Source organism: Mustelus asterias, chromosome 5 (genome assembly GCF_964213995.1).
Source record: "Mustelus asterias chromosome 5, sMusAst1.hap1.1, whole genome shotgun sequence".
Classification (NCBI taxonomy): domain Eukaryota; kingdom Metazoa; phylum Chordata; class Chondrichthyes; order Carcharhiniformes; family Triakidae; genus Mustelus; species Mustelus asterias.
This window is the reverse complement of record NC_135805.1, coordinates 72,231,737-72,250,332: the sequence shown is the minus strand read 5'-3', so window position 1 is coordinate 72,250,332 and position 18,596 is coordinate 72,231,737. Positions and strand designations below refer to the sequence as shown.

Sequence of the window (18,596 nt, the reverse complement as noted above, 5' to 3'; positions counted from 1 at the left end):
AGCCATCATATATTATCATTGTCATTGAAAAGGCAGTGGTGAGTTGCCATCTTAGATATTGAAATTCCATACCACTTGATCTTCCTGAATAGTCTTTTATGTGGTATTGCACCAAAGGCTTTCTAAAAGTCCAGTTTATTATTTCCATGTTTGTCAAGCAAGACCTTCCTTTCCGAAATCTATGTTGGTTGTTTCTAATTATTTTCTCTTGTGGTGTAGCGGTAGCGCCCCTACACCTGGATCAGAAGCTCCGGGTACGAGTCCAACGCCAGGACTTGTTGGCCAGGGAAGGAGCATTCAAGTGTGGTTCAATGGGCTGATAATCAGCTCAGGAATCCTTCCACTCCTCCCAGCCACAGCACCCCACCCCCTCCAATTCACCAAAGGGAAAAACAGTGTGGGTGTGAAGTTACCCAAAGAAAATCTATGTTTTTAGTAAATTCATCTTTAATCACAAAATCTAAAGTTCTCCCTACCATAAATATTAATTTGTACACACCTAGATTAAAACTGGATCCCTTATTGAAAGTGACACCACTCTCTAATGCATATTCAATCTCAACAGGGCCTGGAATATAATTGCTTGGGCCTGTGGTACTTCTTGCAGTATTTTTCTCAGAATTATGAGAAAAGAAAGGACGTGCCGTCATGCAGTGTTTTTTGTGATCTCAATACATCTCAAAGCATTTCACAACTAACCAAGTGATTTTTAAGAGTCAGCACTGTTGGAATGTATGGATACAAGGCAGTCAATTAGTGCACAGCAAGACCCCACACACAGCAAAAAAAGATAAATGATCGACTAAACTGTTTAAATGGTATTCACTGACATTGGAGGCAGCCCAGAGAAGGTTCACAAGGTCGATCCCAGGTATGGAGGGATTTTCTTATGAGCAGAGGTTGAGTAGGTTGGGTCTGTACTCAGTAGAGTTTAGAAGAATGAGAAGCAACCTTATTGAGACATATTGGATTCTCAGTGAGCTTGACAGGGTAGATGCTGAGAGGTTGTTTTACCTTGGAGGAGAGTCTGGGACCAGAGGGCACAATCTCAGAATAAGGGGGTCATCCATTTAAAACAGATGAAGAGGAATTTCCTACCCCAGAATCTGTGGAATTCTTTCCCGCAGACGGCTGTAGAGGCTGGGTTGTTAAGTATGTTCAAGGCTGAGATAGATTTTTAACCAGTAAGGAAATCAAGGGTTATTGGAATAAGGCGGGAAAGTGGATTTGAGAATTATCGCATCAGATCAGTCATAATCCCATTGAATGGTGGAGCAGCCTTGATGGGCCAAATGGCCTACCCCTGCTCTTTTGTCTTATGGTCACTTCCTGCATAGGTTAAGAACATGATGAAGAACTTGATTCTACAGTCCCTTTCACAGCTTCAGGATGATCCAAAGTGGCTTACAACCAATGAAACAGTAAGAAGTCAGTGAGTGCAGGTGGCAAGTGATCTGTCCTGACACCTTGAGGGCATCTCTGCAGCAGTGAAAAGGGTAGCCTTTACTGGCACTGAAGTCCTGATGTAGACAGTGAACAGAGCGAGGGGTGGGGGAATTTAGATATGGTGGGTGGCTTAGGACTTGAGGGAGAGCAGATCACTAAATCTAACAGTTTCTGAAAATAACACTAAAAACAAGAGTAAGCAAGCAGTGTGTGAATGTCAAGCTTTCTTTCAAAACAAAACTGGAGTTTAAACCTTTATTCACTATGGCGTCTCGTTTCCAATTTCCCATTGGCCAAACTGGAGAGTTGATTTGCCAACCAATCAGCACTCTTTTAGCCTTTTCTGAATAATGAATTGTTGTGATAGTTTAAAATTTGGCATTCTTTGTGTTTATCCTGATGAGTGCAAGATGAAAAACTTCAGCAACATGTAGCTTATTTCACATTATGGATTAGGTCGTTATGAAGAGAGGTTGGAGAAACTTGGTTTGTTCTCACTGGAACGATGGAGGTTGAGGGACAGACAACCTGATAGACCTTCTAGCTTATCAGGAGCATGGACAGAGTGGATAGTCAGAAGCTTTTTCCCAGAGTGGAAGAGTCAGTTACTGGGGGGCACAGGTTTAAGGTGCGAGGGCAAGGTTTAAAGGAGATATATGAGGCAAGTTTTTTACACAGGGTGGTGGGTGCCTGGAACTCGCTGCCAGGGGAGATCGTGGAAGCAGATAAGATGGTGACTTATGAGAGGCTTCTTGACAAATACATGAATAGGATGGGAATGGAGGGATATGGTCCCCGGAAGTGTAGGGGGTTTTAGTTCAGTCGGGCAGCTTGGTCGGTGCAGGCTTTGAGGGCCAAAGGGCCTGTTCCTGCGCTGTAATTTTCTTTGTTCTTTGTTCTTGTATTGGGTATGGATTTGGTGAGAGCTCCACTGCTTGTCTTCAAATAGAATATTTCACATTGAAAGGGCACACAGGGTTTCAATTCAACATCTTATCCAAAAGATGGCACTTCTAACAGTGCAGTACAGCCTCTGTGCTACAAGAGATGTCATTTTAAATACGATCAAACGTTTTACACGCTGCTAGAATTTGGTAATAAGACTCATTTGGTTCAGTTTGACATTATGTCAATATTTACCCAGTCCATATCACAAAGGAGGGTTGAACTTTAGCATCTTTCATAAACTTTAAAGCAGACTGGATAAGGTTATATGGTGAATCACATAAATAGTCTCCAAAAGGTCCTGCATGCTTTGCTGGACGCCCCATTGATGAAAAGCAAACTTTGGTAGGGTCCTCTGTCAAGTGGTAGGTAGGGTCCAAATGCAAGTCGGTTATATGCCAGAATTGTCCTAACAGAAAATAAAATGCAAAAATTAGCAGTTTGCCAAACAAAAACCCCCCACACAGATTTCAAATTCTAATAAAACTTCAACAGTGAAACAAGTTAAACAACCTATGTATGTTTACTTGCAGTTGCTCAATGAGGTTTATATCACCACTGGATCTATTTCAAAATGTTAGCACTCGTGCTTCAGTACACACTTTGTACCTGTGAGCCACTATCCCTTTGCTTTCTGACCATCTACTTTTGCTCCAACTTGTCCATATCCTCCATTCATTTGTCCCTCTCCAATTATTTGCTGTAACTTTTTTCCTCCTTAATTGGGTTTTGCCTCTAACATGTTTAATGGTACCCCCCACATTTAAAAATAAATGATAATCACATTCCTTTCAGAAAAAGGAATTTGTCTTGAACCACAAGATTGCTATGATTTTGTCTTAATGGTGTTTCTTTGCAGAAATAGGGGGTGATTCCCCCAAAAGTGCTGAATTGGTGAGAAAACTAGTCGAGATCATGACTGTTTTCTCAGTGCAAGTTCAGACACAAATCTCCCCACTCTGTGCACTGCAGAGGTCATAATCATAAATATAATAAAAAACTGGGGGGGCGGGGCCTATTTGCGCCGGAGTCTGACAGTTCCGGAACTCTGCGCATGCGCAGTGGCCCCGATCTGTCAGTCTCCCCGTTTGCTGGCCAGCTCGATCACAGGCCAGCCCACGACTGCCACAGTGCTGCCCCTCCAGACACCCCCCCCCCCCCCCCCCCCACCCCCAAGCCCGATCGCGGTCCCCACAACAATTCCCGGGCCAGCCCTGATCCCCCACCTGCCCTGGAGCGCCCCAATGTCCAGCCCCCCACATCCAGCAGTGGCGATCCCCCTACCCCCCCCCCCCTCAACCCGGCAGACCCCCCTCTGCCGCTGACACCCCCCAGGGTCAGACCCACCCGGCGGGAGGCAGACCCCCCCTCCCCCGAGAGGCAGCACCCCCCCCCCCCCGCCACCCCCCCAGCAGACCACCAACCCCCTAGTCCACCCTGATCGCTGGCCTCCCTCCAGCCCAGACCGATCCCCATGCAGAATGGCAGCAGGACCCCCAACCCCATCGATCGTCCCTAGGCTCCACCCACAATAGGCCCCACCCCCTTGGCACTGCCTGATGCCCAGTGGGCAGTGCCAAGATGCCCCTTGGGCATGGGCACCTTGCCCCTTGGGCAGTGCCAGGAGTCACAGGCTGGCACTGCCAGGGTGCCCATGCCCAGGGGCACCACGCCCCCACTGCCCGACCCCCTGGGGGGCCCCAATGCCCCCCCTTCACTCCAGTCAGGTCTCCCGCTCGTTCCGCGAATGTGGGGAGCTACTCTAAACCCCGCCGGGGTGAAATTGTACTGGCGGGGTGGAAGATGCCATCGGGCCTGGCAAGTTCCGTGCCGGGCCCGATAATCACATGTAAAATACATTTAAAATACATTTAAAACAGATTTAAATCACTTACCTCTCTTCCTGCTGGTTTCCAGCACGGTCCTGACTGCGACTGTTCCCTGGCTCTGGGAGACGCGCATGCGTCGGGAATGCATGTGCGAATCCCACAAAATGGCCAACACGCGATTCTCCTGACCAGACCCTCCAGAACATTTGTGGGTCGCAATGGGAGAATCACCCCTACATTTGTATCAGGCTATATGAGATTAATTTATCGCAAGTTGAAATGCAACATCATATTAATAAAATTATTGTGGAGCTGGTTTAAATTCCAGAAGCTCCCACTGCCAACGCTTCTCATTATATGCTGCTCACCTATGTGACATATGGGCACAAGGATAGATATCTAATCAAACAACTGAGCATGTTAAAATACTTGGTTTAAAGATAAGTTGAGCAATATACTGTCATACTTACTGATTTCCAAGAGATTTCAAAGGAATCAGCAAAAAGAAAGGTGCAAGTACAGAGTACATTAATGATAAGACCCAATTAGTTATTCTCCTCCTTGAGTGACGAGGGGTGCGGAGAGTGGTAGAAAAAGTAGCCCTGGGATCGAGTTGGCTCCAAGATGAGTGGGGAGTTAGAAAAAATGTAACAAAATCTGCAATTATATTGCGTCTTTCGTGACACAGGTCCTCCCAAAGCACATTTCAGCCAGTGAAGTACAAATGAAATATAGCAGGCAACCTGCACAGAAGCTCCCACAAACAACAATTTGATAATGATCAGATAATTTGGTGGTGTGGTGTTGGGTGAGGGATGAATATTGTTCAGGACATTGGGGAATAAAATAACTCCTCTGCTCTTCTTTAAAATAGTGCTGTGGGGCTTATGTAAGCAGCCACAATTGTGGAGTATGGTAACAGGAGATCTGGAGGGGGTTACAGAGATGGCAATGACATGAAGAATTTGAAAGCTAGGATGAGAACTTTAAAATTGAGGCATTGCTAGACAAGGAGCCAATGTAAGTCGTGAGCACGGATGTGATGAAAGAATGGGATTACTGTGAGTTAGGATATGGACATCAGAGGATCATAGAATCCCTACAGTACAGAAAGAGCCCATTCAGCCCATCGAGTCAGCACCAACAACAATCCCACCTAGGCCTTATCCCTGCTACCCCACGCATTTACCCCGCTAATCCCTCTAATCTACACATCCCAGGACACTAAGGGGCAATTTAGTATGGCCAATCCACCTAACCCACACATCTTTGGACTGTGGGAGGAAACCAGAGCACTCGGAGGAAGCCCACGCAGACATGAGGAGAATGTGCAAACTCCACATAGACAGTGACCCGAGCCGGGAATCGAACCCAGGTCCTTGGAGCTGTGAGGCAGCAGTGCTAACCACTGTCACCGTGCCGCCCAGATTTGCAAATGAACTCAAGTTGTATATTGTAGTGTAAGATGAAATTCAAAACTTTTTTATTACCGATTTAACCATATTAAGTGCAAAGAGTGGAAATTAAGAATTTCATCATTTCAGAAGTAAGCTCTAACCAGTTATGTATGCTATTCACCAACAAGAACGAATCAAATCCTTTAAAACAAACAAAACAAAACAAAAATAAAGGCAAAATACTACGGAAGCTGGAATCTGAAATAAAACAGAAAATGCTGGAAAACCTCAGCAGGTCTGACAGAATCTGTGGAGAGGGAATAGAGCCAACGTTCGAGTTTCAATGTTTGGGGGCGGCACTGCAGCACAGTAGCCAGCACTGTTTCCTCACAGTGCCAGGGACCCGGGTTCAATTCCGGCCTCACTGTCTGTGGAGTTTGCACATTCCCCTCATGTCTGCGTGGGTTTCCTCCGGTGCTCCGGTTTCCTCCCACAGTCCAAAGATGTGCAGGTTAAGTGGATTGGCCATGCTAAATTGACCTTTAGTGGCAGGGGGATTAGCAGGGTAAATCAGAGATCAGGAGAATGAGGAATCAAAGAAAATTAGTAGAACTAAGAAAGTTGTGTTGGAGAAATTAATGGGACTGAAGGTTGGTAAATCCTTTCTCTGACATTCTCTGTCTCCAAGTGTTGAAAGAGGTATCTATGGAAAAGGTCATGATGTGGAGATGCCGACATTGGACTGGGGTGGGCACAGTAAGAAGTCTTACAACACAAGGTTAACGTTCAACAGGCTTATTTGAAATCATGAGCTTTCAGAGCACTGCTCCTTCATCAGGAGGATCTGGTGAAGGAGCAGCACTCCAAAAACTTGTCGTTCCAAATAAACCTGTTGGACTTTAACCTGGTGTTGTGAGACTTCTTAGATGGAGAAAGTGGATGCATTAGTGATCATCTTCCAAAATTATATAGATTCAGGAATGCCTTCTTCAAATTGGAACTGAGCAAATGTCATCCGATGTTTAAGTAGAAGGAAGAGAGAAAACAGGGATCGACAGACCTGTTGGCCTTACATCAGTAACAGGGAAAATGTTAGAATCTATTCTAAAGGATGTGATAAATGGACACTTGGATGATAATGATGACTCAACATAGTCAACATGGATTCTTGAATGGAAATCATGTTTGACAGACATGTTGGAGTTTTTTTGAGGATGTTAATAACAGAATTGATAAAAGGGGGGTTGGTGGATGTAGTATATTTGGATTTTCAGAAAGCTTTTGACCAAGTGCTTGACAGGAGGTTGGTTAACAATATTGAAACTCACGGGATAGGAGGTAATACACTGGCATGGATTCAGGATTTGTTAACAAGCAAAAAATAGAGAGTAGGAATAAATAGGCCATTCTTCTGTTGGCTAACTGTGTGGGATACCAAAAGGATCAGTACTTGGACCCCAACCATTTACAATATATATCAATGAGTTGGATGTAGAACTAAATGTAATATTTCCAAGTTCATAGATGACACAAAGTTAGGCAGGAATGTGTGTTGTAAGTGGCCTTCAGACAGACTTGGGAGGGGCGAGATTTTCTGGCTGCTCCTGCTGGTGGGACCTTTGACTCCTGGCGGAGGCAGACCCCCCCCCCCCCCTCCCTTCCCCCCAACTGCAGGTTCCCTGGTGGCAGAGGATGAGAACAACAGGAAACCCCTTTTATAGCAGCAGGACTGGACGATCCCACCAGGGGGGGGGGGGGGGGGGGGGGGGGTTGCGGCAAATCATGCCCAGTGAGTGGACAAGAAAATGTCAGATGGAATATAATGTGGAAAAATATAAAGTTATCCACTTTGATAGGAAGAACAGATGTGCAGAGTATTTCTTAAATGGTGAGAAATTAGAAAGTGTAGATGTACAAATTCCACTGCAATTAACCATTTATCACTTAAAATATATGTCAACCAATGGCCTGCTGCAAACCATTCCATGGTCCATCTCTCTGCATAAAATTCTCCTAGACGCCCTCTCAGCGGTGATTTTAAATTCATTATTAACTCCTCAAATGGAGGAAATAGTGCTTCCCCATTCACCCTGAAAACAGCTCCATCATAATTTTAAAATCCCCTAGCAAATATCGGTCCAACTGAGACATTTCCAGTATTTTGCTGCAATTAGTTTCCCTTCCCTGGCATCATCCTGTTGAATCTATGTGTTTTATTTATGGTGCATGCATCAATGTGTTTAAAACTGTGGCCCAATCACTATTGTTGTATAAATCTACAATTTTAGACATCCTATTGAAGAGGGAGAGAGAGTTACTGTGAATAGGTATGGAGTTGGATTGAGTCTAATAAAATGAGATCTACATATGGAAGTGACTTATAAGGAATTTTAATGCAAAATTTAAAAATAGGAAGCATCAGCCTAAAACACCACTCACAATTTTGTGCTTTCAACCTTGAACTTCCATTCAGATTTTCATTCTTTTTTACTGGTTTCCTACATTACAAAAACACTTCTTGCAATTGCTGACTTCAGGAGTGGCAGAAGGGCTTATTCTCCTGCCATTTATATGCAGCAGCCGTTCAGTTGGTAGTGCTTCACTTGTTAGCTTGTTATAGAGGTAGCTCTTTGAAACAGAATTTGAAGAAAAGCCATGTTGCTGAGCAACTGTGTTGTATATTCTAATTATGTTGGGCTCAATTCACTCTTCTGCAAGCAAATTGTTCTTCTTTTTGGTCAGTAAGGAGCATAGCATCTTACATCTCAAAATATATTCACTTTCACAAAGCTCACTAAAAAATGTGATATATGCTCTTGTAAAAACCTGTAAAATGGACCAAAACAAGTGTCAATAGTGAAGTTATATATCAAATGGTCCTTATTGAAGTGGAAGAGTGAGATAATCATGTGCCTTTATAAATCACTAGTGTGGCTGCACTTGTGTATGTGGATATTGGATAATGAAGGGATAAAGAAAAGAGTAACTAGAAAAATTATGAGGAGTGATTATCTCAATGGGATATACTCACACTGGAAAAGAGAAAATGAGATGTGCGGAAGTGCTTTGATTATTGCCGAAGATTCGCAATGGGTAAGATCAGTGGTTCGGAAAGTGGAGTCTGTGGACTCTTATGTGTTCAAAGAGACTTTACAGGGGTCGCCAAAATCATATGAATGGGCACCGTTGCTGGAATGGCATGGGTCTAGTACACGCTGTGAGCCATCCAAGTTACTGGCAATGTCACAATGGTAGAAATGACACACACCAGACAGCATTTCAGGGATATTTAGTGCAGATCAGCCAGTAAAAGACAGAGGAGGGGGAAAACACCCAAAGATCCAGCAGCTGAGCAAAGAGTAGGCAGGAGATGGAGGATTACAGCTAATAGTGTCATTTCACATGACAAGTGACACCAAACCAATTCTCACTCTCGGAAGAAAAGTGCAATTGTGAAGTTCTCAATAGGCATGTCTTTAAACCTGTAAGATTGTATTTTCACTTCAGCATAAAGGCAATCAGCATTCATTGTCTTGGACAGCACCAGCAAAATTTCTTGCAAGTTCTTCAGCAAGACACTAATGAAGTTTACATTCAGAAATATAAATGTGGAAAAAGTTTATTGTATGCTAATTTTGAAGAGGAGTGTCTGCTTTGAGATCAATTTGCAAAGGGTTCCTTTAACCAAACAAATTTGCACTAGATAACATTTGGAATTTTTTGTCTAGCAATTCCTTTGTTCTAAAATTGCCACAATCAATAAACAATCCTGGTGTATATTCCAGACAGTGGAGTGTGAAGATAAGTAATTTAACTCAGGCAGAAATTTTAAAGAGTGTAAGATAGGATTTTGTTAGCAGGAAGCAGCAGAACACAAAGAAACTCACACTATGATTGAGACTGTGTATTGAGGGAAAGAGCTCTGATAAGGAATGAGAATAATTCCATTGGGTTTTTAAAAAAGAGAGTTCATTCTTAAATTGTTTTAAAAGTCTTGCGGTTTATTTCTAATGGAATTATTACTTTAATAAATAGAGACATGGCAAGGCACCTCAGTCCGCTGGAATGCATACCCTGCTCTGTGTGGGAACTCCAGTTCAATTTTTGTGTGTGAGCAATAATTGATATCAGTGTTGTATATCCACAAGACTTGAGAGTTTTTTTGGATAGCAGATTTATAGAGATTATCACCTCACAACTAAAGGACCTGTAGGCAGAGGGGGAATGGGTGACCGTCAAACAGACAAATAGGGTCAGGCAGAAAGTGTGGGAGATCCCGCACCCTGGGTGTTCATCCCTGGATTGAATTCTGGACATGTTGAGAGTGCAGACTTGTCCATGGCACCATGGGGGACTGAGCTATAGTGGTGGAAATATTTGGAAAGCAATAGTCATTGAGGATTCAATAGTAAAGGGAACAGACAGGCATTTCTTCATTGCAGATATAATTCCAGGATCGTATTTTAAGTCCCTGTTGCAAGGGTCAAGGATGTCACTGAGCAGTTACAGAGCAGTCTGAGAGGGAAGGATGAACAGGCAGAGGGTCTGGTAGCAGCAACATAAGTAGAAAGATGGATTAGGTATTTTCTTATATGTTCTTTCATGGGATGTTCACATCACTGGCAAGGCCAGCATATTGTTGTTCAGCCCTAATTGCATTGAAATGAGTGGCTTGCATTTCAGAGGGCAGATAAGAGTCAACCAAGAGTCTCTGTAGTCACATTTTTTAAAAAACCTTTACTTCATCCTTAAAATTACAAAGTCAGATTCAAAATCCAAATGAATCCAATTCATGGTCCCCACAAGAGAGATAAACAAGATCCAAGCTGAAAAGATTGCACCCCATCTTGAGTTTCCGACACTTTGACAGCAGATTTCCTTCCCTAAAACGAGGTGGGCTTTTATGACAGCTTCACTATTACTGAGAGGCTAGCTTTCAATTCCAGATTTATTAATTGAATTTCAATTCTACCAGCTGCCATGGTGAGATTTGAACCTGTGCCACCAGAACATTAGTGTTGGCCTCTGGATTATTAATCCATTGATATTACCACTATTCCACCATCTCCCTACACCTTACAGGCAGAGTTTAGAAAGTGAAGAAGGAGACTAGAAGCAAGATACAAAGAAGGAAGGGGTGGGGGGTGCTGTCCAAGAAGGACTTGGACAGGTGAGGAGAGTGAGCAAAGAAGTGGCAGATGGAATACAATGTGGAAAAGTGTGAGCTTATGCACTTTGGAAGGAGGAATGGAGGCATAGACTATTTTCTAAATGGGAAAATGTTTAGGAAATCAGAAACGCAAAGGGACTTGGGAATCATTGTTCAAGATTCTCTTAAGGTTAACGTGCAGGCTCAGTCAGTAGTTAGGAAGGCAAATGCAATGTTAGCATTCATGTTGAAAGGGCTAGAATACAAGAGCAGGGATGTACTTCTGAGGCTGTATAAGGCTCTGGTCAGACCCCATTTGGAGCATTGTGAGCAGTCTTGGGCCCCAGATCTAAGGAAGGATGTACTGGCCTTGGAAAGGGTCCAGAGGAGGTCCACAAGAATGATCCCTGGTGTGAAGAGCTTGTCGTATGAGGAACAGTTGAGGACTCTGGGTCTGTACTCGTTGGAGTTTAGAAGGATGAGGAGGGATCTTATTGAAACTAGCAGGATACTGCGAGGCCTGGACAGAGTGGATGTGGAGAGGATGTTTCCACTAGTAAGAAAACCAGAACCAGAGGGTACAACCTCAGACTAAAGGGATGATCCTTTAAAGAAGAGATGAGGAGGAATTTCTTCAGCCAGATAGTGGTGAACCTGTAGAACTCTTTGCCGCAGAAGGCTGTGGGAGCCAGGTCATTGAGTGTCTTTAAGACAGAGATAGATAGGTTCTTGATTAATAAGGGGATCAGGGGTTATGGGGAAAAGACAGGAGAATGGGAATGAGAAAAATATCAGCCATGATTGAATGGCGGAGCAGACTCAATGGGCCGAGTGGCCTAATTCTGCTCCTATGTCTTATGGTCTTAGAGATTTAAAAGGAGAGCTAATTTCAGTGAGGTGAGAACAGATCTGGTCAATGCAAATTGAAAGATTGTGAAACAAATCTGTAACAATGGGCTGCTGTTAAAGATGCGACAGTTTGAGTACAACTTTGATATATTCCAATAAGGGATAAAGCTAAGGCCAACCAAAGGAAGAGCTCCCTGGATGATGAAAGAGATGAAGTATAACATGAAGCAAAAATAGACTATGAATGAGAGATGTCAGGTTGATAATATATGAGAACCAGGCTAAGAATAGAAATTTCAGAGGGGAAGTGGACAAGGGAATAAGAACAGCAAAAGGAGAATATGAGAAGGGACTAGCAGTTAACATAAAAAGAAATCCAAGTCTTGTGTAGACATGTTAATAATGAAAGGGACACAAGCAAGGGTTGCTGCCAATTAGAGACCAAAAAGGGAATCCATGCATCAAGGTGGAAGGCATGGCAAAGTATTAAATTATTTACTTGCATCTATCTACAAAGGAAGAAAGTGCTGTCCAAGTCACATGAAAGAGGATGAAAGTTTAGGCAGTGGATTGTTAAAGAAGGATATTGGAAAGGCTGGCTGTACTTAAAGTTCATAAGCCAAGAGGACTGAGTGGGATGCTTATGAGGAAACTGCAGGTGGGAAGGCTGGAAATTATGAAGCTATTGGCCATAATCTACTGATCCTCCTGAGATATGAAGGTGGTGCCAAAGGACTGGAGAAATGCAAATGTTCAAAAAATAAGTGTAAGGGAAAAAGTAGCGATTGCAGGCCAATCACTTTAACCATGGTGGTGGGAACACTTTCAGAAATGATAATCTGGGTCAAAATTAACAGTCACTCAGGCAAGTGTGGATTAATTAAGGAAAAGCACAAATTTGTCTATGGCAAATTGTGTTCAACTAACTTGATTATTCTGATGAGGAAACAGAGGGGTTGATGAAGGTAATGATGTGATGTGGTACACATTGACTTCCAAAAGGCAGTCGATAAGGTGCCATGTAACAGGCATATCAGCAAAGTTGAAAGCCATTGAATAAAAGGGGCAGTGGCAGCATAAACACAAAATTGGTTGAGTGACAGGAAGCAGAGAATCATGATTGTTTTCTCAGAGTGGAGGAAGATATACAGTGGATACCCCTGGGGTCAGTAGTAGGACCATTGTTTTTCTTGATCTATATTAATGACCTGGACTTGGGTGTGCAACTCCAAATTTTGGAAGTATTCCAAATTATGAAGAGGATAGTGATAGACTTCAGGAGTGCACAGATAGGCTGGTGAATTAGGTGGGCATGGCGCAGCTGAAATTGAATGCAGAGAAGTATGAAGTGATATATTTTGGTAGGAAAATCAAGGAAAGACAATATAAAAGGTGCATTTCTAATGGGGGTAAAAGAGCACTGGCGCTGGACACAAATGATTGAAAGTGGCAGGGCAAGTTGTGGAAATGGTTAAAAACATATAGAATCCTGGGTTTTACAGATAGAAGCATAAACTACAAGAGCAAGTATGTTGTGATGGACTTTCAGAAAACATTGGTCCAGCCTCAACTAGAGTACTGTGCCCTATTCTGGGCATCACCCTTTCTGAAGGGTGTGAAGGTTTTAGAGCGGTTGCATATAAAGATGTATGTGAAAGGTTCTAGGACGAGGGACTACAGTCAAATGGATATTCTGAGAAACTAGTGATATTCTCCTTTATGGAGATATTCAAAATCCGGGATGACGGCGACAGTCGTCAGGACAGACAAATAGAAAGAAACTGTTTCCATAAGGTTTGGAAAAACAGGGGACACTGATTTACAGTAAATATCAAAAAATCAAGGGCGATATGAGAAAATTATTTTCTCCCAACGGGATTGGTTAGAATCAGTAATGCCCCGCCTGAGAGCGTGATGCATATGGAAGAGAATTGGATGTTTGCCTTTAGAGAAAACAAGTGCAGGGCGATGAGCAAAGACTGGGGGAATGTAAGGGACTGGGTGTGCTGGACACCATTCCCTGGAAATGTAAAATCGTCCCTTCTCCAAACTGCTGGGCGTCACTTAAATACATTGGCACACCTCCTTCCCACTGTTGTTATTTCCGGATCAGCTTCGAAACAACAAACTTTGTTGTAAATTTCTGTTTGAGAAGGAAACCATTGTCGTCAAGGGAATAGCGACATTCTCGGGTTATTTTGTGAGAAATCGGACGGCAATCCGCAAATGACCGACTCGTCCCAAAACAAGAAGCACATCTTACCGCTGCGGCTACGTTAATGTTACAAAACATAATGTCAGCAATGTTCTCCCAACATAACTTCATATCCAATCTATTGCAGCACTCGGTATAGATTGATTATGTGACCCTTGCTCCTCTCGACTCAACAGAGTTTGAACTAGGTAGCGGGGGGGGGAGGGGGAACGTAGCGAAGGCAAATGCACTTTCACTGCAGCAGATACATACTCCTCCCATTCCTTTAGATCGCAGCCCCCAGGACAGCAGTAACTCACCAGCGGCCCTGACTCCGATCCTTTTCCGATGGCAGGGAACGGCTAGAGTGAAGGCACACAAACTGCCTGCGAAGCAGAGACACAACATTGCCAGCCTTGCCTCCATCGCTGGCCAGATACAACCCAGCGGCACCACGTCACCGACGTCTATAGCTAACACGCTCATTGAATAAGTGGGAGAGTCTTCACTGAGCTCAGGTTACTGTCCCGCTATCACCCAACAAGGGTAACATTAAGAAAGCATTGGCGGCCAAAAGAAAGGGATCGCTAGTCCATTGTAGTCATTGAAATTCTTACACAGTCAAATGCAGAAACCGAGGTTACATTTCGCATTGTAAAATCTGCGAGAGCTTTCCTTTTCCCTTCCGAGTTTGAATTCGACACATACAAAATCCACTTATAATACATGTAAAGGATTAGGCTGTCTCTGTAACGCATGTAGAAGCAGAACAGCATTTGTTTTAACTTCAGTTGAAGTAAACTACAACTGCTTAAATAAACAGTCGTGTTATTTAGTGTACTGTTTCAGCTCACTAGTTTCAAACAACCTTTTTCTCCCCCTTCACACCCTGGAAAATGTATTGAGAATGGTTTTAAAACAGACTAGGTGAGAGCGAGTTGTATTTCCAGGAGTTTAGATTGAAAATCCCCCACCACCCTTCTCCAGTTATAATGCCCCCCTCCTCCCCCCCGACCCAAACCAAACAGGGAGAAGAGCTGGAAAAGTCCCCCTCCCCCCCCTCCCCCCCCTCCTCCTTCTCCTACATTTTCTGGGAACAATGTTCGATCGTCGGCAACATTAACCGTCTGAGCACATCATCAATCATTAATTTCTTCAAGGACAAATAAAGAAGCTGTTTGCCCATTTTATATTACGGTTAATCTTTGTTTAAACTAACGTGGAGCAATTTCTTAACCTTTAAAGTTATTTGTCAAATAATATTTGAATAAACACGCAATCTGCTCCCACCGTGACCATTGTACTGAATGGGATTGGCTTTGGGTCCACTCAGACACAGAGTTTACACAATTGCAGCAAACAGGCCCACGGATGCCGCTTCAGCTCGACTCAGACAGGCCAGGGCCAGGGAACAGCTGAGTGGCTGACAATGGGTTTAAGCTGTATGCTGATGTATTTAAATACCTTACAGTGTATCACCCACCTTAAAATACAACATCCGTGAAACCTACTTCACGAAAATGAAGCTACAGAACCCGTTTTTTAAAAAAATCCTTTGGATAGACAAACTATGCCTTTGAGATGATATGACGACCCGATCAAGATTTGATATAAATAGTGTCAACAGAAGAAACACCACAACTGCTAGTTCCAGAGCAACACTTTTATTAACCGTTTCAACTTGTCATTGTGACTAAAAGACAGGCCTTCCACAGCTGAACTCCGTTTTATAAAAAATAAAAAGGTGGATAAGTGATGTACAGATATTACAAAATTGTTATTCTGTTAAGCTTTACAACATAAAATGCAGTATTTCGGATCTTGTTAAAAAAAAAAGAGGTTGGCGGACTGGTTTCCCCCAATGGAAATCCCTGCAAGTTACAGAACTGGCAGAGGAAGGACCGCTCCAGATTTCAAATACTGTCATTGAGTCCAATAAATCGGACCCGATTGCTCTGACAGGGGCACGGGACTCCCTCCCCGCGGAACGTTATGCCTTCTCGTAGGTACGAACGGCAACAATATCGTCAAACGTGAGGGTCTGTTTGAACATAGAAAATAATTCAATAACACAACTCAAGCGAGGTGCACACACACACAGAGCAAAACACCAGGAAAAAGTGACTGCAGGGTTGACATACCATAACCATTTTACCATCCTTAATCTCCCTGGTGAAAGTGGTTTCCTTTCCATCCCATTTCTGGACATGGACAAGCTTGTCACCGTTCAACGTCACCGTCGTCTATTAACACCAAAAATACGAATTACCGATTGCCAAACATATTTAGTTAGTTAAAGAATTAGTCGGCCACTCATTACCAACCAGCACAGTAGTCAATGCAGTTGTAAATATTTCAATCCAGGTTAGAGAACATATTCCCTCCCGTATAACGGTGGAATGTGCAATATTTCAGCACGACCTCTGTTCACTCCTCGCACCGTCCAACCTGCAGAATGGGCTCTTGTGCTGGCCTGGGAGGCCTGCACCCACTCCTCATGTACACAAGGCACAGCCATTTTTTCTCAACTTACTTTGCAGTTTCGGTCATCTGGCGTGGTCTCGTCAAACTCTTCCCCAAGTTTGAAACTGATTTCGGTGTTTTTAAAGGTACTCAGGGTCTTCAGCACCACTTTATCCTCCTCTTTACTGATGACAATCGTCGGTTTGGTAACATTCCCAACTTGCCGAGTCGCGAAACTCACACCTGCCAAAAAGATAGAAAATGCAGGAGTTGCTGCTCTCTGGACAGAGTGAGATAGCGGCTAGTTTCATCACTTAGTAAAAAAAACACGAGAGAAACTTAGGCTTAATATCAAGACATATGTAGCAACATCAAGACATACCTGTAGCTGAGTTGTTGAAGTATGGACCACGTGACACGGTAATCAAAGCCTAAACTCGATTATTTCAAACAACAAACACATATCTCCACAAGATTCGGCCATCCTTTACGGCTCTGACTGCAGATATTAAGATTTAGACTGATTCCCCCAGCTATTTAAGCAGGTTAACATTGCGCTGCTTACCCAAAGCTTTCATGTATGCATCGAAATTATCGCTTTCAACGAGCTTCCAGGTTCCAACAAAAACATCGACCATGGTGACGGTACCGGAGGAAGGAAGAGATTTCACGTTGGGAACTGTGGGGTGACTCTGTTGACGGTGAAACTGCAAAGCCCGTAGTCCAGTGTGGAGTGAGAGCCCCTATATACAGTGCCTTGGCTGGGAGGAGTTAACGGCGGGGCGTAGCGAAGAGAGAATGAAGAGCCTTTCATCGACTGTGATCGAAACAGTGAAAAGTTTCATAAAAAGGAATTCGAGGGGGGAAAAAAGAGTGGCAAAGAGCAAAACACTGGAAGCGGAGAGAGATTATAATTTAAAATAAAGTCTGTTCACAATTATTGTCTCCGTTGCGTTTACGAATCATTGCATGTAATCATCGTCACAAATTATCATTCCAATTCACTAATTACTGTTTTAAGTGGAAAATGAAGGGATAAAAACCTTCTTGTCCTATCAGGAAATATATCTGCTTTATTCGTGAACATTTTAATACAGTTACCGTTCCGAGTGCTGACATTAAAAATCTGTTCCACATTTTCAATTATTGTGTGATGGAATTGTTCTCTCAGAGTAATGATGACATTTAATTCGATTTAATTTAAACGCAGCATTCTATATTTGCAACGATTGAATCCGATTGCTTGGGTCCAAGGTTATTTGTTTAATATATAATTGAAAGGAACGAATCTCAGCCAATTGTGATAAATCCAGTAGGGGAATGGAATGAATGAATGAATGAGAGTCCGGGGCAGTTGTGACAGTACAAGCGACACCTGTTGTTCAGTTTAAAGAAAACATCGAGATCAGAGGGAAGGACCGTCTGGGGGGTGGGTGGTAATGCTCATGGCCTGTTTCCCATTCGAATGCATCTACAGTATCTTTATTGCCCAGTGTAGGCAGAATTTCTCACCAGAAGTTACTGTCCAAGATAGTTGGACTTATTTCTATGAGCAAAAACGCCGAAGGAAGAACAGAGAGGACGGGAGATGGAAAGGAAACGCCTGGCGGTGAAGGAAGAAATAGAGGGTACTGAAAAGGGGATGAAGGCGAGGAGAGAGCTGGAAGAGGGAAGCCTGTTCTGTGGGCAAGCCTGTTTGTAGGGAACAGTTGTGCAAACCTTGCAGGTTACAATAATCAGTGACCGTTCGGTCAGACTCTATTTGGAGCACTGAATTCCCCAGCCTTCAATGAGCTGGGGTGGGAGAAGAGTTCCCATTCACCGGCATTTGCTGTGTAGGGAGTTTGCCCATGTCATAATAAGGAGGCGGACTCTGGAAATAGAGTCAGGGTGTGGTGGACCTCAGTTGTGCCTTTGTCCTATATGGACCACCATTGTGTGTGTTTGTCATACCTGGACACATCCCCTTCCAGTTTGGTTCCTCCCCTCAGCACCTAGTATAAAGGTGGCTGTCTCCTCCCCCTTGTTCAGTCCAGGTCGGTTAATTGTTGGGATCTGCTCCTGATTCTGTTGTGAATAAAAGCCTACACTTATATTGGCATATCGGTAGTCTTTCGCCTTATTGATAGTGCATCACAGGGTCAGGGGGCTGCTGATGTTCGTGCACCACCCACTTTAATTCCATCCTGATCCGAGAGTGGAGGTCACTGTAATAAAAGCAAAATGCTGGAAATCTGAAATGAAAAAAGAAACACTGAAAACGCTGGAAAAACTCAGCAGGTCCGGTAGCATCCGCGGAGAAAGAAACAGAGTTAACATTTCGA

The 18,596-nt window shown here is 43.4% G+C and overlaps 2 protein-coding genes across 2 annotated transcripts in view; both read right to left on the bottom strand.

The window, feature by feature from the left end:
- The window catches only part of smpdl3a (sphingomyelin phosphodiesterase acid like 3A), a 36,288-nt gene extending 22,024 nt beyond the window's left edge, over positions 1–14,264 (bottom strand). Inside the window, exons 1-2 of the mRNA XM_078212747.1 lie at positions 14,130–14,264; positions 2,587–2,800 (exon numbers count right to left, since the gene is read on the bottom strand). Of these exons, the coding sequence (XP_078068873.1) occupies positions 2,587–2,800; positions 14,130–14,235 (320 nt within the window). The 5' untranslated portion in view covers positions 14,236–14,264. The remainder of the gene's footprint in view (positions 1–2,586; positions 2,801–14,129) is intronic.
- A 1,193-nt stretch (positions 14,265–15,457) lies between these two features.
- fabp7b (fatty acid binding protein 7, brain, b) lies at positions 15,458–16,999 on the bottom strand. Its single transcript, XM_078212741.1, has 4 exons — positions 16,838–16,999; positions 16,343–16,515; positions 15,951–16,052; positions 15,458–15,850 (listed from the first exon to the last, which is right to left on the bottom strand). Exons 1-4 carry the CDS (start codon positions 16,908–16,910, stop codon positions 15,800–15,802), a joined length of 399 nt encoding a protein of 132 aa, XP_078068867.1. The 5' UTR covers positions 16,911–16,999; the 3' UTR covers positions 15,458–15,799.
- Positions 17,000–18,596: the final 1,597 nt, after the last annotated feature.

Excerpts from the sequence above, each read along its gene's own strand:
- fabp7b (XM_078212741.1), bottom strand. The coding sequence starts at position 16,910 with ATGGTCGATGTTTTTGTTGGAACCTGGAAGCTCGTTGAAAGCGATAAT. Across the intron at positions 16,516-16,837 it reads TGCATACATGAAAGCTTTGG|GTGTGAGTTTCGCGACTCGG; the intron begins GTAAGCAGCGCA and ends TCTTTTTGGCAG. Across the intron at positions 16,053-16,342 it reads CAGATGACCGAAACTGCAAA|ACGACGGTGACGTTGAACGG; the intron begins GTAAGTTGAGAA and ends TGGTGTTAATAG.